General features: G+C 36.3%; 5 protein-coding genes across 6 annotated transcripts; 1 reads left to right on the top strand and 4 right to left on the bottom strand.

Moving 5' to 3' along the window:
* Nucleotides 1-4546: 4546 nt before the first annotated feature.
* Nucleotides 4547-5641, bottom strand: LOC9305822 (probable F-box protein At4g23960). The gene is given in 4 exon segments (XM_021018197.1): nucleotides 4547-4870; nucleotides 5015-5161; nucleotides 5163-5203; nucleotides 5399-5641. Coding segments are annotated over 4 exon segments (621 nt in total). The 5' UTR covers nucleotides 5585-5641; the 3' UTR covers nucleotides 4547-4623.
* Nucleotides 5642-5798: 157 nt separating this feature from the next.
* On the bottom strand, nucleotides 5799-8286 carry LOC9305823 (uncharacterized protein slp1). Of its 2 annotated transcripts, none has more exons than XM_021017747.1 (4): nucleotides 7822-8286; nucleotides 6499-7658; nucleotides 6334-6422; nucleotides 5799-6208 (listed from the first exon to the last, which is right to left on the bottom strand). In XM_021017747.1, exons 1-4 carry the CDS (start codon nucleotides 8033-8035, stop codon nucleotides 5971-5973), a joined length of 1701 nt encoding a protein of 566 aa, XP_020873406.1. In that variant the 5' UTR covers nucleotides 8036-8286; the 3' UTR covers nucleotides 5799-5970. The 2 variants fall into 2 exon arrangements, with proteins under 2 accessions (XP_020873406.1, XP_020873407.1); XM_021017748.1 differs by having other exon boundaries at nucleotides 6334-6419; nucleotides 7822-8279.
* An 82-nt stretch (nucleotides 8287-8368) lies between these two features.
* Nucleotides 8369-13549, bottom strand: LOC9305824 (probable inactive ATP-dependent zinc metalloprotease FTSHI 1, chloroplastic). The gene is made up of 14 exons (XM_002869707.2): nucleotides 12565-13549; nucleotides 12387-12471; nucleotides 11776-12210; nucleotides 11638-11691; nucleotides 11478-11543; nucleotides 11146-11241; nucleotides 10541-10669; nucleotides 10414-10466; nucleotides 10108-10303; nucleotides 9819-9933; nucleotides 9345-9703; nucleotides 9100-9212; nucleotides 8766-9015; nucleotides 8369-8695 (listed from the first exon to the last, which is right to left on the bottom strand). Exons 1-14 carry the CDS (start codon nucleotides 13215-13217, stop codon nucleotides 8498-8500), a joined length of 2802 nt encoding a protein of 933 aa, XP_002869753.1. The 5' UTR covers nucleotides 13218-13549; the 3' UTR covers nucleotides 8369-8497.
* Nucleotides 13544-14354, top strand: LOC9305825. The gene has a single exon (XM_002867637.2). It carries the CDS (start codon nucleotides 13556-13558, stop codon nucleotides 14231-14233), a length of 678 nt encoding a protein of 225 aa, XP_002867683.2. The 5' UTR covers nucleotides 13544-13555; the 3' UTR covers nucleotides 14234-14354.
* Nucleotides 14355-16387: 2033 nt separating this feature from the next.
* LOC9303757 (UDP-glucose 4-epimerase 2) lies at nucleotides 16388-19330 on the bottom strand. Its single transcript, XM_021017932.1, has 9 exons — nucleotides 18870-19330; nucleotides 18368-18417; nucleotides 18128-18263; nucleotides 17895-17996; nucleotides 17557-17784; nucleotides 17320-17398; nucleotides 17103-17185; nucleotides 16885-16976; nucleotides 16388-16664 (listed from the first exon to the last, which is right to left on the bottom strand). The coding sequence occupies exons 1-9, from the start codon at nucleotides 19050-19052 to the stop codon at nucleotides 16565-16567; spliced, it is 1053 nt and encodes a 350-aa protein (XP_020873591.1). The 5' UTR covers nucleotides 19053-19330; the 3' UTR covers nucleotides 16388-16564.
* Between the last annotated feature and the right edge of the window lie 1869 nt (nucleotides 19331-21199).

Below are 21199 nucleotides of genomic sequence, written 5' to 3' on the forward strand. Positions count from 1 at the left end.
GATTATCAAAAAATTTAAATTCTTACAATAAATCGTATATTTTCTGTACAATCAATAATGCCAAACTTTTTAATAAAAATAAGCAAAATATGAAGATGAAAAGCCTATACTCCATAGTCCATATCTTTATTTACCTATAAACAAATTACTTTATCGTTTAGTTCTAATTTTATTATGTTTAATATTGCCAGAAAACGTCACGTATGACGTATTTTTGACAACTTCTGTTCCCTTTAAGGATATAAATAAGCAGAGATGCCTTCAAACCCACCACCACCATCTCCGGAATTTCTCTTTCTCATTTTAGACATATTTAATGTGTATTTTTTAGTAATAACTTAGTATCTTGTCCCCGTATATTCCCTAGAGCTTGTTCAAACGAATCTCAAAATTAGTAAGCAACTGTATTATATAAACCATTCAATATTTCCATATATTTCTTTCCCACATGTTTGGTCTCAAATTAGTTCAATTCGTTTACTGAATTCTAGTCAATTTAGTGGTACTATTTCTAAGGAGAATCTATTGTTCATCTATCTTTGTACGTGCCTTGATTTTAACCCTATAGTCAATCGGTATACTCTAGAGTATACGCCTATACGTATACTTTAAGCATTGACGAAGTCACTATTTTTTTTTTTTTTTTTTTTTTTTGGTATTGTTTGATTTAATTTTGAGGGGAAATTAAATGAAAAGTACAACTATGTGTATTTGTTTTTTTTCCCTTCAAAAATCATGAGGCATGAGCATTGACTTGGTGATTCATGGGCTAGAAGTTAATTTCTTGAATAACAAGTCAATGAATTTTCTATTAAAATAGCTGTTATTGATTCCCTGCTTCTTTGATGGCATATTCCCTGTCTTCACCTCTATGAAAAAAATTATTAATACGTCGCTAAAATTTACTCATATTTGACAGAAAAAATCTGGAAATAATGAACATATTCATTGTTATAAAAAAAGAAAAGAAAAAGAAAGAAGAATACGTTCAGAAAAAGACTTCATATTAAATTTGATATAGTTCGTTAGTTGATGTGTTCGATATCCTTGCATCTTGAATTAACTATTTTACATATCGAGGATTGGTGATCAGTACACAATCAATTTTAGGTCGATACTATATACATATATATCAAATACTGGCTTTGATTTAAGCTAGGCATAGATCATAAGCTATAAATACACGCTTTCTACGTGCAGAGAGGAAAATATGATACCAGCTGACTTGCTAAACCTAATGTATTGGTGTGGCATCTGTGCATGTTTCAAATAAATCTGAGAGCTAGAAATTGAGAGTTTCTCCAAATGAGTTATTATCTTCTTATTTAACCATAATCGCTATATATTTAATTATTATTATTATCATTCAAAAACTCGGAAATCTTTGTATAGTTCGAAATCTAAAAAATGAATTATAAATGTCCTTTAAGTGGCTACGGAAAAGGAATGATAGTAGGCTTCGTACGTACATCTACAAATAAAACCCACAGAGGACGATAGTGGGAAGGATAATTAGGGTTTAAAATTTTATAACCTGGCTTTTAGAGTTCTATTATAAATCATAAAATGGTACAAAAAGGAGAGAAATTGCCAATCAAAGTAAGGATTTGTGTGAATGATTATCTTTACACTGCTCATTATTGCGCCTTAATGGTTGGAAATAGAATTTTGTATACATAGCTTTTTTTGCTTGACACCTGTCTTTTTACATAATGGACTATACTTTATACTATGTATATGCTCGTGTGTGTGTTTATTTAACTTATACTTCTAATCAAAGTGTCCCTAACCCCCTCTTAAGAGTCAAGGGTCACATTTGGCAATTATTAAATAATTAAAATGATACTTAATTGTGATTTTGATCATTTGGTTGAACAAGTCACCTTGTCGTGAAATGTTTTGTAATTAGTAAATGAGAATTCTTAAGATGCGTATATAAAAACCGGAATAAGATCAATAAACAAATAATTTAATAAGTTTCTATACTTGTGAACAACAACAATCTAACGATAGCTTAGATTAACTACATTGTTTTTCTGCACACGTTAACTGTACATGGAAAACAATTTTTAAATGAAGATCTTAAAACTTAATACATAATGATTTACAAGTAAAATTAATAAAATAAAATTTAAGTAAAGGAATAAAGAGAGAAAATTGCAAAAGATATAGTACTATGATTGGCTGGACAAAGATAGAGTTTGCGCACCCATGTGGAGACCAACCATTTGAATGTTTCATGGCCTATATATCTACACAAATTCATTTATATTAACGAGTGGTTTTATTATATAAAGTAATACACACTAATCGCAATTTAGACCAGATTCATAACTACTATGAGATGGATAACACACACATATATATATATATATATATATATATATATATATATATATATATATATCTTTATAGAATTGCTTTTTCAAAAAATATAACTCAAAGTAGAATAACTTTTCAACCCTAGGAAAAGTGTCAATTTCAAATTTTACCACTTTGAGGAGAAGTTGATGTCAACTAGAGAACATCGATACATTAGCAGTAATTTATGGTTTCACGGTTTAAAGTTTTAATATTGATCTAAGAAGGATCGGAGTATAGCTAGGGGTTTTTGAATAACAGAAAACTGGATCAAGAGTATAATCACTTAAGAAAGTTTTAAAGTTATATTTTGAGGATTTTATGATAAACTTTGGAATATTATCCCAGCACTAGTAAAAATAAATATTTCATCCCATGAGGTACCAGATTTCTCATTGATGTTGGTATTTAAACATCTTAAAACAAAAATATATAAAATTTAGAAAATGCTAGAAATAAAAGAAAGCCTATCCGTTTAGACTTCAATTTAAGACATTTTCCACGGGAATATATTATTTTGAGTGTTAAACAATAAAAACAGTCCGAATATGAGAGGGACACTTTTTCATATTCTTTTTATTTAACATATTTATAATTTTAAAATAATTAAATATTTTTATAACGAATTAAATTGAATTATTAACTTATAAATGTATTTGTAAGTTGAAAAGCAAGGGACCACATATTTTTATTGATTCAAGCAGCCGGATAAATAAGCTTTTATACATGAAAATGTTATTGGTCACTGATGTTCATATTATTATATTTAGTAAACTAATAATGTTTTCGTAGGATTTGATTATTGGACCGGCAACAATACAAATGTTCCGGGATAAGTGGGATCTTTGTTCCTCACGTTTCCTCCGAATGATGTTGACTTTATTTGACTTCCTCTCTGAGACTCCCCTAGCCGTAGGATCTTTGAGTACTCTTTTTGAGTCCGTCGGATTCGGAGGTTCCCAAATCTTGGATTTGGAATACCATCATCACGAATCTGGTGCAAGTTACAAAAACGCCATTATACGAGTCCCCAACTTTTGTGTTTCACTATCAACTTGCAATTCGACTTGTGCATCAGAAACATAACTTTGTCTTAAGATTGAAATCAACCAGAAAATTACTATCAAATTATCAATCTAACATATTTCGAATAAGCAGCTTTGATAAATTGATTAGAGTAAAGAACACAAATGTGTTTAGGTAGAATTATAATAGACTCTCATAAGATTCATTTTCCAAAATTCATCGATATATATATAGAGAAAGAATAAATGTAAATATTCCAAACTAATATATGATAATCTTCTAGATCCTTCTTGATCTTCATGATTTCCTTATTCTTGGGCTTCTCATCTCGACCGTCGATCTCGGTTGATCTCCGGTTCAACCAATACCCCCGGGCAAGCTCATACGAGGTAACACGTGTGAGATTGGACAAATCTTCAAAATAGCGGCTTTATACCTGGCCGTCGGGTCATCATCGACGTTTATACCCGGTCGTAGGGTCAAAGCGGCTACAAAACCCAGCCGTTAGGTCATCGACGTTTATACCCGATCGTAGGGTTCAAAGCGGCTACAAAACCTAGCCGTTAGGTCATCGACGTTTATACCCGATCGTAGGGTTCAAAGCGGCTACAAAACCCAGCCGTTAGATCATCGACGTTTATACTCGATCGTAGGGTTCAAGTAATAAAAATAACACCCGCGATTGCGAGGTTCAGATGTTGCTCGCGATGGCGAGACTAAAAAAAAATAACTCACGAGGGCGAGTAGTTTAATCAAAAGGAGAAGTTAAACTCGCGAGGGCGAGAAAACATCATTGTTCCCGAAACTGATTTTTTTTTTTTTTTCTTTGCGGAAGCTAACGTAACGGATCCAAAATCCCTAGAAAGGATCTTGGCTCTGATACCATGATAAATTGATGAGAGTAAGAACACAAAAAGTGTTTAGAAAGAATTATAATTAGACTCTCATAAGAATAAAGTTACAAAATACATTCTCTTATATAGAGACGAGATTAATCTAAGTTTCCTAATTTATGGTAAATATATCTTTAAAGATAAATGTAAATATTCCTAAACTAATTTATGATAATCTTCTAGATCCTTCTCGATCTTCATGATTTTCATAATCTTGGGCGATCATCTCGATCGTCGATCTCGGTCGATCTCCGGTTCTCCCAATAAGCTTTGTTGATACTTTTTTTTTTCCCTCTAGGGGAAATTTGATTCAAGACCATACACTATGGATGAAAACAACTTCTTACGGATTCTCCACACCGTTTGTTGGGATGATGGAGGAGTGATGGTGCACCATGAGCCACCGGCCATTATGAAGCTCAAAGACATTGGTGACGTTGAATGGACCGCCAATAATGTGATGGAGGGCGATCATGGTGCCCCAAGCCACACTGTCCAGAATCCGTGTCCGCACTTCAAGAGCCTCCAATGGAAACCCTATCTCCCAGTTGTCGAAACAGAACTCCCATCTTTGCATCACTGCGTCAAACCTAAAGACGAAGAATACAAGTGATATTAAGAGCCACAAACTTTCATTAAAAGAACATTGGAAGGAGCCACATTTCTAGAAAGAAAAAAGACAGTGGCAGCATAAAGATTATACAGTAGTAATTAGGCGTAGGTAAGTAAAGTACCCGGAGAAGAGTTCACCAATGCCGTTGAAGCACTTGACATAGTCAGAGTTGAGCCAGAAACTAGTCATTCTAGGAAGTGACCTCGAATCGAGGATGCTAAAGAATTCATAATTCACATCCATGACTTGTTTAGTAACTGCATAGTAAGCCATTAACCGGGGTTCCACCATTTGTTTCCTCTGTAAATTCCTTCGTTGTAGAGATTGAAATGAAGATGCACAATTGGATCAGCAAGACGCACCAGTCTTTAATTAAGGCAATCAATGAATTCTAAAAAACCTAAGAGGCAAGAATAAATGTCATTTCTTCAAACCTAAGAAGCACATTATTCCATAAAGTTACAATAACAACGACACAGAATGGTTAAAGAGAGTCCAAAATTACTTGGTAATAAAGGGATCTCCAGAGGTCATCGTTATTAGCGGCCTTTCTCATGGAGGAACTCGTCATTGATAACTGGCAGAGACTTGAGTAATCCAAGTATCTGAGCGCGTAGCTTGTAACCTCCGGAAACAATTGTTCGATCATGGACATTCCCACCTTATCATTACCCAACTTCGACACCACCATTTCCTAAAGCTTTTTTTTTGTGCTCCGATTATAGATGGAGTCGAGACGAGTGACAAGAGGGCAAACATCAAGTCGATTGTTTTGTTTTGTGGTTCCTTAAAATTAACCGAAAAAAAACAAGACCGTGAAACCATGGGGCATGGGGCACTACATTTGCATCTCTGATCAAATATTTTTGGTTTTTGGTTACACCGTGAAACATCAAAACACATGGTTAATCTCTGAATTCTAAAGTCTTAAGCTCTAAAGAAAATCAGTGGTCACTGATTTTTTTGGGTCCAATATTATCAATGAAAGTTTTCTCTATTCTTAATCCTAGGGTTACAAACTTTAATAGCAAGGCACTGATAAGAAAAACCTAAGCCTTAACTCCTATGTATGCTTAACTAAGAGAGTAAAGTAATGAAAATCATGATGCTGCTGCTTAGCAGTATCATGACCCAGCCACTATCCGGCCATAGTGTTCGAGCTTTATCCGTAAAAGACATCCCCAGAAACGACCAGAGTCGTGTTGAGACTAACCGAATCGTTGCTAAGACCACGAAAAAGAGGCTTATCAATAGAACTCCCAGCTCTTTGCTCTCTAGATTTGCTTGTTCTTTCACAATCTTCTCTACATCCAATCTGATTTCAAGAAACAAGAAAAAAATGGGGTCAGCTTAGAATACGTTTCAAGTCATGGGATAGCTCTCTGCTGTAGATTTCAAATCTTCGATTTTCTCTATTTAGGAATACAAAACAGTACTGACCTCAATGCAGTGTTTCCTCTGGCCAATGATTCTACACGGGAAGCTACAAGAGTTTTCCATAGCTCTAGGTCTCTAAGTTCCTTTTCCTGCTAAAAAAATATCATATTCATTAGTAGTTTTTTCAACGGACAAAGACTTAGAATCTTAACAAATTATTGAATTTACCATTTTCCCTTTCCATTCTGTAATCTCTCTGATGTCAGCTTTGCTTTTCTCCACAAGTACTAGGGTTTTCTGCATCTCCAAGCTAACTTCTGGTTGCTTCTCATGCATTTCCTTTACAGAATCCTCAAGAACCGATAAATTCATCTCAATCAATTTCACTTTCTGCATCATCACTTTCAAAACGTTATGCTTCTCCCTGACTTCATATTTTTTGTCTCCTATGATGTTAATCGTCTTCACAACATCATCTTTCTTCTTCTGAGCTTCAGTTTCCTTGCCAATCTGATCTGTCCTATTGCTTTTCACTTCCCCAACTTCTTTTTCATCTGCGGTTTTTAGTTCCAGCATAGCTGGTTTACTGGGAGGAGTCTCTGATGGAACAAACAGATCTTCAAGCATTTGCTCAAGAGCATCAATTCCAAAGACCTCCACAATACTCAGAGTACAGTAAAACTCAGACCCGTAGTGACTAATTAAGTTCAGTTTAAGATATCTCAACCATTTAGGTTCCGGGAGCCGGAATGTCTGGATCTGCTTAACGTTTGCAGCCATGAAACTCCCAGCGGGGGTCCACATATCGGTTGGGTAACTCAGACTCCCTGACATATTAAACTCTTTGGGATTCGAAGAGTAGTGCTCCAAATTCGCAATTCTCACCGTATCGACCAGGGTCTCCTCCGCGAGTTCAATCACAACATACTTATCTGACACTGAACAGGGGTTTCTTAGATACTTATCATGATCTTTGCCAAGCACATTGCTAGCTCCTTTTGCTTCCTTGTTGTGATCCACTACTTTCGCTCCCTTCATAGCAGCAGCGTAGTTATACCCAGTTCCATCTGGTTCTACCCTATAATGAGTCACATTATTCACAAGCTGTGATGGCAAGCCCGAGCCATTTACTTTGAGACTTTTATCTTCAAGATTGCCATATCTTGGATCACGAGCTTCCAGGGTCTTCTTGCTTATTCTTCGTTCTGGCAGCACAATTTTGCAAATCAACAAAGCGTTGTTCCCAAGAACATGCTCATACACATCTTGTAACTGACCGTTTCTCAGAAGACAATAGTTGTTTTCTTTCCCAGAGGCCTGAGGGAAGACAGAACTCGTGGTATTCAGGGTCTTTGAGACTGATCCATCAGTGTAATTCCCAATTCTATCTACAAAGTAAATGACTTTCTTCAGTATAGCAATCTCTGGAATATACCCAAGTTTAAAGATCCTAAATTTGTTTCCCAAAGATAATTATAATTTCATAGATCAAACTTTCCTTAATTAACATCTGAAACATGTATTACAGAAGAAACAAGGAAGAACATTTACCTCCATTACCATAATCATAATCATGGCTTTGGCCAAGCTTGGAGTAGACGAGGAAAAGGAAGCACCAGAGTAAGAGAACGAGAGAGATAGAACGCTCGAAGAAGCTTCCGCTTCTTGAATTAACATTATCAGCCTTTTCGGAGATTCTGACAATTCGGAACCTTTGCAATTTTTCATTCAGGCATATCGTCGAACACATTCCGCGCCTCGTCATTTCTGTAAGCAGAGCAGAGATCTATACTCGTGTATGTACATGCACAGATGGAGAGAGTCCAGAGAGATCGTTGGTTGTTTGACTATGACCTGTATCTGGAGAAACGGAGAAGAGGGCACGAGGAACAAGAGCAAAAGAAGACAGATGAAGAAGAAAAAAGGTAAGAGAGATAGTGCATGACTCGTGTTGTTGTTGCTGTCTTGTGTGGTTTGAAACAAGAACCAAACTTTTGTCCGTCGAGAGACCGATTTCTTCGGAATTAAAAACTTTTTTTTTGTTTCTAAATTAATACTTAAGTTTGTCAAATCTATTGTTAGCAAATCAAGAAGTGTCTTTGACCCAAGTTTTTTCTTTATTTCTGTAAAATAAACAGTCCGAAACTTCAGAGATTGAGTCAAAGTTACAATGCCGGACAAAGAATAAACCTAAGCTTAGTGATTTGATCTCTCTGGGACGCCGGAATCATGCTTGAGCATTGACGTCCGTAGAGTGATTAACAAGGACAAAGTCGCCGGATTCACGCTGGAGGTGTTCAGGGACAAAAGGAAGACTTCCCGGATTTTGCTCTTGTAAGAGTGAATTTAACGGAGTCTGAGGAGGGTACTGGTCAAGTATGAAATCTATTGCTTCTCCACTTATCTCTTTCTGGTTCAACAGAACCTACACATACGAAAATAACAGTATGAACAAACAAAAAAAGCTGCAATTGCGGTTAAATGTTTGAAATTACCTTAACGGTTTTGAGGAGAGCAGTTTGGTTTTGCGTGAGGAGAGAAACTGTTTTGTTATACATCTGGCTAATGAGTTCTTCGCTTCTCTGTGCGACTTCATCATCCATGTTGAAGTTAATCGGCGGCTCGACGAGGTCATAGTCGTCATAGAGAGATCCTTCAAAGTCTAAGCGTGGTCCAACAAACTGAGCCCTCTTTCTCCATGGTGGTGGTTCGCCATGTATGACCATTGGGTTCTCCAGGTTCCATCTGAAATCCAAATATATAAGTCTTGAGCAAGAAGAAGCTTTTACTTGATAGGGCAATGTGAAAATATGCAAAGTTGGGCCTTACATGGTTAAGATTTTACGAGCAAGCCATGAGGCATCAGAGAGATAATCGACTGATGCCTTTGAAGTATCTGAACCGTAGATCACTTCTTCTGCAGCTCTTCCTCCGAGAAAGACCTGAAATAGAAATTTTTAGAAGTACACTCATAACATCAAATAGAGGTGGGCATACAAACCAAACCAGAGCCTAAAAACTGAATTCATATTAAAGAAATGAAAGAAGAGTTTTTAATATAGAAAAAGAATCACCTGAAGACGATGAAGCAGTTGTGGAAGACGACCAAACATGTAGGACTCATCATCAAGCCGATGAAACACAACTTGAGACAGTGTCTGACCACGAGGGATAATAGAAACGCGATCGCACCGCTCAATCTTTGCATTCTCATACCGCAATAAAAGATGTGAAGTGATTGCCACCCCGACTTCAGTTGTGGCTCTACGACACTGACCTTGATGTCCCAATTCTAAACCAATCCTTGTCGGACCAACAGTGAGTCGGTCCACAGCGTCGTCCATGTCTGATTGAAGAATCGAGCTATGCGTTTTCCTGACAGCTACAAGAGCAGCCTCTTGAACCAACTGTGCCAGTTTTGCTCCGGACCATCCTGTATTCGACATAAACCATTACTTTAATCAAAGTTTTATACAGACCAATACGTTCAAACACAACACCATGAGCAAAACCAAAATTCTTTGCAACATCAATTGTAGATTTTATACCTGGTAAGTTACTTGCATAAGATGATAAGTCCACAGAATCCGACATCTTGACTTTGCTGGCATGAATCTTCAGAATATCCAATCTCCCTTTCGCATTAGGGGGACGGACTCTTATCTGATAAAAAGATTATTTTTGACGGTCTTTCAGAAACTCTTAAGTCTACTAAATTAATGCAAGATAAAATCAAATGGCTTGGGATTTTGGTTTGGCATATTATTAATCCAAAATAACTGCTATCAAAAATCTAAGCGCAGAAGATTTTGTGTCTGGATTTTGTTAATCACAAACCTTTCGATCAAATCGGCCAGGACGTAGAAGAGCAGGGTCTAACAAATCTCTGCGATTGGTGGCACCCAAGAAAATCACACCTTTGCCGGTGTCAAAACCATCAAGCTCGATGAGTAGCTGGTTCAATGTGGTTTCTCTTTCTTGAGTGGCTGCATTGTACAACTGGTCTGAGTTTTCCTTGAAAATTCCTTGACGTCTAACGAATAGTCGAATACCGAAATATAAGAGAGATATCAGTTAAACTCTGTCTCAAGTTGAAAACTTACGCAGAGAAGGCAGTAACTATAAGATGAAAATTGTGTATACCGAGTTGCTAAGGCATCGATTTCATCGATGAAAATAACGGATGGCTTGTTTACCTGCACAAGGACATCATCAAATACTATTGAACATCTCTGTACAGAAATGCATAAATACACATATGTCCAATCACCTTAGCTCTTTTAAACAGATCTCTGATACGTGCTGAACCAACTCCAACAAGAACTTCAACGAATTCAGATCCTGCCATTTGGTAGAACGGCACACCAGCTTCCCCCGCAATGGCTTTTGCAACGAGTGTCTACGAAAGCAAATCAGGTTAGGTTAGGCACTTAGGCTCTATATTGCTAGCAACTGGGTTGTCAAAAGATCCTTGTAGAAAAAACTCGACTATGTAAGAGGTTAACTGATCATTGACAATTGTATAAAACATTGACATTTTATAAGATCTAAAACGAGAATATGGAATAAAAAATAACTTGTTAAAGGCATCTAAATTCAAAACTTTTTTTAGACAAATATCAGGTTTAAGTTGAAGAAGTAGTGAAGATAGATCGTTCTAGTTTCAGCGCCAAATTATGAAATCGCCAACACTCAGCATACTCTGAAATCCAACCATCAACCTCAGCAGAATTGATCTCAACATGCACTGCTGCAAGTTTGATTATCTATAGTATTTCTTAGTATTCTAAAGTATAATGCTGCTACAAAATTACTATCCACTACTTACAACAACAAATCTTTTAGATTGGCATTAACATAGATGGTTAGACATACCTTGCCACAACCCGGGGGACCCTCCAGAAGAACTCCATGAGGAGGCTTAATTCCCATTTTATCAAACAGGTCGGGATTCTTCAAATACTTTACAAGCTATCAAGAAAATGAGATAATCGTAATGACAATAAGAGGTAGTAAGCTTCAGTTCCCGGTTTCTCTCGAGCTTCCAAGATTTCAAGGAAATAATATCATGCAACTTTATACTTGATGGTGTAGCAGTGGAGCCGTAATGGTAAAGGGGTTTAGAGGCTACGCTAACCAAGAGTGCACATAATAAAACAAGAGATCCATACTCAGGGAAGAACTGACGCAAGCATAAAAAACAATACCTCTTGAAGTTCATCAACTGCTTCATCAATCCCTGCAACATCAGCGAATTTAACACCGGTTGAACCCTGTAACATAATCATTCGAAGTCATAAAAAACTCAACCAAAAAGGTATTAGAACTGAAGAAACGTACATATATGAGTAATAGTTAGAAACTTACATCAACACGAGCTTCTGCTTTAGACTGAGAAAAAGCAATCCCTTGCCATAAATCCTGCAAAAAGTTTTAAGTGATTGAGGGCACAAGCAATATCGATAAATTCAGCAAAAAAAGTTTTAAGCGATTAAAGTATTATACCCATTTCCTAAAGTTCTTTGGTCTCCGAGACAGTGTGAAACGAACAAGAAGAACCATAGTCATGACAACAAGTAGGATTGGTTTGAGCATCTCCAGGCTTGATGATACACCACCAAATGTATAGAAATCAGAAATCCTTGAGAAGATCCCCCCATCGCCGAGAAAATCAACAAGGTAATCCCATGATTTTTCAAGAACACCGAAGAAGATGCCAACAAAAAGTTTGAGGAATGGCTTTGCTATAGGCCAAACAACATAAACTGTAGTGACAAAGGCGAAACTAGTGACTGCAAAAACAGCTGAGGCTAAGAATCCTCCAACAACAACTGCCGCTGCAGCAATAACTGCTGTCACCATTCCTAGCTCAACCATCACTCTACTTGATATAGAAGACGCGACTGGGTTCGGGAAGTCCGTCACTTTTCCAACCCAAGACTGCAAACAAACATTTAATAGCAGAAAACTAAGTCAATAACCGAACACAGTACATCTGTTTGTCAACCTAGTGAATAAATTCTAAAAAATTCTTAACCAACACAATACAAAAATATAGAGGACATTAGATTATATAATCTAGTAGAGAAGATCCAAATGAACAAAAGAGTGATCACCGTCATGTGCCTTTCTATTTCGTACTGCGGACCGGTGTATTCTTTCAGAAGAGCTTGAGCCTCTCCAACTTCAAGCTTCATTGACCTACGAAGAAACATATCAAAAAGAAATCAAACCAATATTCTCCATACATCAAAACTAAAACCATTTATCTTCTTCTTAATCCTATTAACTCACCATTTGGTTCTCTGTAAGCTCTTGACTCCGGGAATCTCCTTAAGATCAACAATAAAATCTCTATAGCCGCTAGTGTAAGGAACACCAGAAACTTCCTTGGAAGTCAGCAGCTTAACTTTATCATTCTCCATAGCTTTTCTAAAATCTTCCAAGCTCAAATTTGGTAAATCTTTAACAGTTTTCTCAAACTCCTCTTCTTCAGATAACTCTGGAGCAAAAACTTGCTCGGGAACATAAAGCTTTCCTTTGTATTCCCTCAAAATATCACTCAAATAAACAGACTCTTGGCTTTTCTCTGTCTCCGTTTTCGTCTTCGAATCAAACTTCCTTTTGATAAATTCAAACGCACCCGTCGCAGCATTGGCGCCTTTGCTTAAATCCTCTCTCTCCTTGAGATTATACAGCTTATCTCCAACTCGATAACGAGGTTCCAATTGGCTAGGGTTCTCCTTCAGAACCCTAGTTACGAAATCATCAGCAGGTGGGGGATTGTTCGTCTCGTTGGAACGAGATTTCAATTCGCACAAAACTGTAAACGAACGACGCAGAATTGGAGCTCTCCATCGAGTTTTCGCTGCAACACTCCAGATCGATTTCCTGGGGGTTTCTGGGAAACGAGTACCGAGGGAGAAGATAGTGTCTACAGACGCCATTTTAAGACCATAACCATGTACTGAGAAAAAGATGGTTCACTAGAATCGCATTGCGAAATTAGAATCTGCCTTGGTTCTGGATAAGAAAAAGAGCAATCGGAGGTTTATTCAATCTCAGGGGGGTTTTGTTCTGTTAACCTCTCTAAATTACAACAATTCGCTTCGCCGCTTTCAATCCGACCCGACTTCAAAACCCGGTTTCTGTTCCGGGTTTTTATTGACACAATTAATGGTTCCATAAAATTATTTAATTCTTTGTTTTTTTTTTCTAGCTCTAGTCGGCCACCTTTGCTGCATCACACACACTTCAGTCCAAACTCCGTTGTAACGTTATCACTATGTCCAAACAAAACACCCTTTTGCTTTACACGTCCCTTTGCTTTCCCTTTAAACAAACTCTAATCCCTACCGGCGAACACTTAAAACATCGCTACCAAACACATCTCCTTCGAGAGATGTCCAAGTCTTGTTCAAACCTCGCTTCATGCGCCGTCGCCACACTCTTCATAGCCTTCCTAATCATCGCCGCCCTTACCGTTTATCTCACAGTATTTAGACCAAGAGATCCCGAGATCTCCGTCACCAACGTCAAGGTCCCGTCATTCTCCGTTGCCAATAGCTCCGTTAGTTTCACTTTCTCTCAATTCTCCACCGTTAGAAACCCTAACCGCGCCGCTTTCTCACACTACAACAACATAATCCAGCTCTTTTACTATGGAAACCGGATCGGTTATACCTTCGTACCGGCTGGTGAGATCCGATCGGGTCGAACCAAGCGTATGTTAGCTACTTTCTCCGTTCAGTCGTTTCCTCTCGCGGTCGCCTCTAATTCTCAAATCTCCGCCGCTGAGTTTCAGAATTTTGGATCCGGGTCAACAGTGGAAATAGAGTCGAAGCTGGAGATGGCGGGTCGGGTTCGGGTTCTCGGTTTGTTTACTCACCGAATCGCGGCTAAATGTAATTGTAGGATCGCGATTTCCACGAGTGATGGTTCCATCGTAGCCGTCCGTTGTTAATATGAAAAACAAATTGTATAAAAGTGACATGTACTTTTTCCAAACACATGTATGTAAACCTCTTATTAGGTGGACGTGTTACTTCAAAGTTCAAACATATCAAATGACAATATTTTTTAAACAACAAGCAATACAATACCATATACATTTATTGAAGCCTACATGTAACATGATAACCATATTTTTTTTTTTAATTATACTGGAAAAGACTCTTTGGTTGAAAGTGATATCTGGTCTATGGAAGATTTTCGCGGTTCAGTGTGGCCGATCACAACAGACTAAGCCATTTCAGTATTGCCACTGCTTCTCTCTATAATCCTTCTAGTTGATTTATAGAATACATCATATAATATCAACTGAATCAGTCCAAAAATATACCACCGTCACTAAAAATATATAGTATTATAAAAGAAAACAAGATAGGAAAATAAGCTACTTTCATTTTTTTTTTTTCCCTCTAAAAATAAGCTATTTAGAGCATCTACATTTGTTATTTTTATGGTTGTCTTTATATAGATATCTTTAAATGTAAAAGATAAAATAAAAAATATGGGTATCTTTAAATAAAAAGTTGTGCCTTTCTAGAGACACTTAGACCCTCATTTTAAGGGTATTTTTAAATTTAGTATGAATTTATATTGAAGACATCCATAAAAAATTATTGAATAAGGATGGTCTTACGGCCATAAACTGATCGAGAGAGAGCAAAGAATAAAGACTCCATAGTCCATACAATCGCATTAAGCGTATGCATGCTCTCCGAATTCCTTGTTTGGATTAACGTTTTATGTATAGTAAATGGTAATACTCTTATAGCCATAACCCATTTTTCTTATTTAAGGCATATAATTCTGCTTTTTTATCTATCTTTTTTACCTCTTTCTTCTCTTATTCTTATTTACTTTACATTCCTAAACAAGTTCTAGGTGATGTGATATGCACAGAAACAAAATATGCTTATGTTTTGCTTATGTTATGTATTTGTTTTACTTATGTTATGCATAATAATGTTATGCATGCATCTATATATTTATAATTCATTACCATCTAAAAGATAGGTTTCAAACATGCTATTTTCATATTTCTATAAAGATTGCACTTTTTTCTCTGCATCGTGAGAGAACTTGTTATTTGATTAAAGAAACCATTTTCTTAAATTATTTTTATGAGGTGGAACAAAGAACAAGCTAAGTATGTGAAGTTGTGAACATTGCGAACGCAATCGTTTGGACCGTCGTCTATCTATTACCGGTGGATCCAATTATGTTTGTAAGTCTTTTTATTTCGTGGGACTTTTACCCTCATCACTAATGGGATTGGAGTCGAGATCATGACGATCTATCTGGTCGCATATTTTAGATTTTGTGAGCAGTCTAAGCAACGACTAGTGAATATCATTGTTTTGCTAGTCGAGGTCGTATTCGTAGCTGCATTTGCCACGTTGACTTTGAGTTAAGTCGATTCTATGGGACTACGGCGATTTGTGATTGGGGATGTTTGTTGCATCTGCAATATACTCATGTATATTTCTCCGGTATCTGTATTGGTAAGTTTATATTTTTAATATCAAAGATTAATAAATGGCCCTGCATTACTACTACGAAAAATAAAACACAAAGTTTTTACCAAGGAAATAATGATAAAATGCAGATGAAAGTTGTAAGAACTAAGAGCGTCGAGCATATGTCCTTTTTGGTAGCGTTTGCAATGTTTGCAAACGCAACCGTTTGGACCGTGGTCTCTCTACTACCTGTTGATCCAATAATGTTTGTAAGTCTTTTGTTCCTTAAAATTATTTATTCACTTACATTAAATATACCGAATTCTGGAAAAGAAAAACACATAAGTTGATTTTTCAATAACTATATTTGATGTCTTTGTATTTCAGGTTTCCTTTGTGTTATGCACACTACTTGGATTAGTCCAAGTAGTTGTGTATGCCGTGTACTACCGATTCACCCAGAGGATTATTGCCGCGCGAAAGGCACAAGTGGAGATCATTATCTAGCTAATTATTTTCCTTGTTTTCGTTTTTGTATCCAAATAATGATCCGGATTCTCTTTTAGTCGACCAAAAATGAATGATCCACATTTATATACATAAATATAAGAAAAATATAACAAATACACAAATGCAAGAAAAAAACTTAAAACGACTGAAAATGTATGAACTGACGATTTAATAAATATAGTTTCTATGATAAATTAATTGTACACGAATTTTCCCCAATTTTCTTCTAAAGTTTGGGTACTTGTCAGCCTCTCCTTTTTCATGTGTTTGTTTATATGAATAAGTAAGCAAAAAGGTAAAATAAGAATAAAAAAGGAGAATTATGAAGAGGAGCCATTAGAGGAGGAATTGTAGCCGTAAGGGTTATTGCTTGCCCAATTCCATAGATCCCTACACATCTCCTCTATCCCATACTTAGCCCTGCATTCATACCAAACAAAACAAAAAAAAACTGCCTAAATACAAAATAATTAACTTTTTTTTTTTTTTCGTCGTACAAAATAATTAACCATAACTGAGAGATTGATGCACTGATTTCATGTTTGTCATTCATATAGTTATTGCTATTTGCTAAATTGCCACTTTTTCCAAGTTACAATTCTTCTATTATGTTGACAAAGACAAAATAAAATGAGCTTACTTCCAATTCAGTTCGCGTTCTGCTTTTTCCGTTGAGGCGTAAACCACTTCAGCGTCTCCAGGACGTCTTCCAGCCATCACCAACGGGATTTTCTAATTGGTAAACAATCAAAAAGTTCAAAAACAATGATAAAAAGATTGGGTATTAAAGGCCAATAACTGGCTCACTTGTTAGAGCATTGTTCTAGTATACAAATCAACTATGGTTTAGTGGTTTACCTTTCCGGATGCTTTTTCAAAGGCAGCAACCATTTCTAGGACCGACGTTCCATTACCCGTTCCAAGATTGTATACCTCACAACCTGATAATTTCCAAGAATTAAGCTTAGATCCAATGGCAAATCATAAGGAAAGGATAAACATTTGTTCAAAAAAAAAAAAAAAAAAAAAAAAAAAAGAGAGGATAAACATAAAAGAGTTTAAAGATGATCCTTACTGATTTTGAGATCATCTAGCTTGCGCAGAGCGGCTATATGTCCATCCGCTAAATCAATGACATGAATGTAATCTCTAACCTGAAAGAAGAACAACAAAGATGGATAAAATATGTTAATATACTTCACAATTTGTTGTATTATCTCCCATACTCCACATTCTAACACAATTTAAGATTGTAATGTAAATCTGTCAAATGATTTCTTGTCTTATAGGAGACATCATAAGACATACATACCCCTGTACCGTCCTTTGTTTTGTAGTCGGTTCCAAAGACAGTAAGGTGAGGTCTCCGGCCAACTGCAACTTGTTGGACATAAGGCATGAGATTGTTGGGAACTCCAAGAGGATCTTCACCAATGTAACCACTAGGATGTGCACCAACAGGGTTGAAGTATCTAAGCAATATGATCTTCCATTCAGGGTCAGAACGATGTACATCCCGGCAAATCTCCTCGATAAAAAGCTAACACAGCATAAGCAAAAAGTCTTAGTCAGATTCATTTCCTGATTATTATCATTCATCATCACAATCACAAGGTGGGTTTGGGTCAATACTCCGGCTAAAGGTACTACCTTTGTACGGCCATATGGGTTTGTGGCAGAAATTGGGGACTCCTCAGTGCAAGGAACCTCTTTAGGCCAGCCATAGACAGTAGCTGATGATGAAAACACAAGCTGGAAAACAGAGTGGTAAGACCCAATAATGAGATCAATGAAGACAAAATTCAAAAAGGGAAAAATAATCAAACAAAAAAAGGGAATGCATGTGGTGGCAATTAGCAAACTGAAGAGAAAGAATAAATTACATTTTTGCAGCCGTATTGAGCCATAACCTCCAAAAGAGTAATAGTACCAACAAGATTATTATTATAATAAAGCAGAGGCTTCTCCACACTTTCACCTACTGCTTTAAGTCCAGCAAAGTGTATCACTGCATCAAACCTAAAATAATTCCACGTTTCCATCAAAATTCGACCCCTCAATAATATCAACACTCTAATAATCATTCTTCAAGTGGAAGAGTCATAAAAAGAAGAGTTTTTTACTTAGTTTCTGAGAAAATCTTCTCAAGCGCAGGCCTGTCTCGAAGATCCACCTGCAGGTGCACAGAAAAATAGAGTTTTAAGAGACTAAAATTGACCACAGATTCTGATTTCTGCAATGGCAGGCTATTGTTAAAAAAATGATAAAAATTCTGATTAGCCCTCCCCAAGAACATCCCAATTCCAGACAGATCAACCTTGTCAATATAAAAAAATGATAGCACTTAGAATAACACTACTATTAAATTACTCTTCCTTTCACATGGCATCATCAATACTTTATTCAGGATTATGTCTACACAAAGAAAAATCAGTCACATGGTAACCGGAACCCTGGAATCAAACATCATCAATAAACAACCTGTTATCAAAATTTAATCCAAACCCTGAATAACAAACAATTAAGGACTCGTCTACTTCGTAGAAATCCAAACCAATACGAAAACGATGAAATGAAATTCTTCAAGCACACGTTTCCTAAACCAAATCAGCAACGAAACGGAACCTGGTGAAAAGAGAGGCGGTTTCCGTTTTGGCCGGCGAGTTTCTTCACGCGCTGAAGCGAAGCAGCGGAGGAATTGTCGTAATTGTCAACAACGACGGCGGAGTAACCACCTTCTAGCAGTTGAAGCACAGTATGACTCCCGATGTAACCAGCGCCGCCGGTAACCAAAATGTTCTTCGCCATCGTTAATAGAATTCGCACCAGTTTTCTTAGAGAGAGCGTTTTGGTTTGGTTTTTGGGATCGAGCGAAAAAGGGTTTTATAGAAGCGGTTTATTAGAGTTTTGACTGTATAATTTACTTTCTGATTTCTACGTTTCTTCCAGAGACAGAGAAAAAGGAAGAGGAAATATTGCTACGTGGCAGGTTTTGGTTTGGGTGCGAATATACCGGAATGTTGTGAATTGTCTTATTTACCCCTTTGACGTTTTTGTTATTGTTATAGTTTTTTGGTAATAAATGTAATTTTATTGGATTCAATTAAAGATTTAACAAACGTATGGATATATATTTGGATTGTAAACGAGAAATTTAGGTAGATGTAGAATTTATTTCTCCTGAAAATTCGGGGTCACGAGATTTGAGAATATTTGAGTTTGCTAGCATTCTAAGATTGTGTGTGTAACTTTAGGTAAATATTAAAAAATCTATATTTCCTTTTTTTAACATATGTTCAACATAGATACGTAATTTTTAAAAGGTAACTATATATACAATCTTAAAATTATCATTAAGAAAAATACTGTGTTAAATTTTTATCCAAAAATGACAAAGAAAAGGTAGCTAAAATTTTGAAAATAGGTGGCAACATATTAGTGGATGCGTTTTAATCAAGATTGAGCAAATTGGATGATACGTAGATATAAATAAGATTATTTTATAATATTTAAGAGAAATTATATTTAGTGATATGATATAGATTGGTGGCACCGTTGATATCAACTTCTCCAAGGACTTTCCGTGACTTGAGTCAGCCAAGAAACGTAAGATTATTTTCTTCTTTTATCACCTTTTTCGCTGTTTTAAGTTTATAGTTTTCCTACATTTCTCGTGAATATTCTAAGAAATCAATAAACGGGTAGATAGATGTAATAGATCGCAACCCCCAAATGTTTTTTATTTTATTTTCTAGTAAATTAGTTCATCGTAAACTGCCTTTGAATAATTGAATTAATAGATTTTTCTATGGATAGGTCAAGCAACTCGTTTAGAAAAGTTTAAGTTTGTGTCATTGTGTGGTTCACTTCAACAACTTCGCTATAAGTGACAAAAAAAAAAAAAAAAAAGCTTAAGAAATAAAACTAGAGCAAGACTAAAAGTCAAAGCACAAGGAGTGACTCAATAGCCGACCACTTTGTGAATAAGCTTCAATGTTTTTTTTTTGGTTAACTAGGAGGGGGTTTGAGCTAGACCTTAAGCAACTCGTTTAGAAAAGTTTGAGTTTGTGTCATTGTGTGGTTCACTTCAACAGCTTAGCTATAAGTGACAAAAAAAAAAAAATGTTTGAGTTAACTAGGAGGAGGTTTGAGTTAGACCTTAATCCCCTCCATGGTCTAGGACCAGTATTTGCTAATATCTTATAACATGGCGTAAAGCAGGGCCGGCTCAAATTTTTAAGGTTCCAACCTAATTTATAAAAAAAAAGCTTAAGAAACTAAACTAGAGCAAGGCTAAAAGTCAAAGCACAAAGAGTGACTCGATAGCCGACCACTTTGTGAATAAGCTTCAATGTTTTTTTCTAACACATAGATCTAACCCCTGCACTTAAACCACTAGCCCAACGTACCGTTGAATAAGCTTCAATGTTAATCCATTGAATACACCAGTTTTACGTCAAATTCTTTATTCACTTGGTAAAGCCTAGCTTAATAACGTGGTTTCACTTGAAAATTCTACCATTTTTATACTAGATGAAGATGATCGCCAAGTTTCTATAATATTTAGTTATTTATTTGCTTTTGAAGCAGTACCCATACTCAATGTCTCAATCTATGCATAAATATATATCGGTACGTAATACATGTGGCCAAAGTGTACAATATGAAAACGAATGGTATGTTATATAGCTTATTTGGTCACCATATGAAAGTGATATACAAACGATTACAAAAATGGCACGTTAACCAGTTAAAATTGATTAGGTCACACTAAAAAAACAAAAGAGTCAGTTTGGAGTCTTTGTGTCATAATTATATGATCTTTTATCTGATGATGGAGTTAGGTCGAAATCTTTAGCCGCTTCTGGATAGTACTTACTGGCCTAGGCCCAAGGACCAGACTTTAAATGTGTAATTTAACACACAATCAAACGTAAATATTTTGTTTGGTTCAG

This window comes from Arabidopsis lyrata (genome assembly GCF_000004255.2).
Source record: "Arabidopsis lyrata subsp. lyrata unplaced genomic scaffold ARALYscaffold_7, whole genome shotgun sequence".
NCBI classification, from domain to species: domain Eukaryota; kingdom Viridiplantae; phylum Streptophyta; class Magnoliopsida; order Brassicales; family Brassicaceae; genus Arabidopsis; species Arabidopsis lyrata.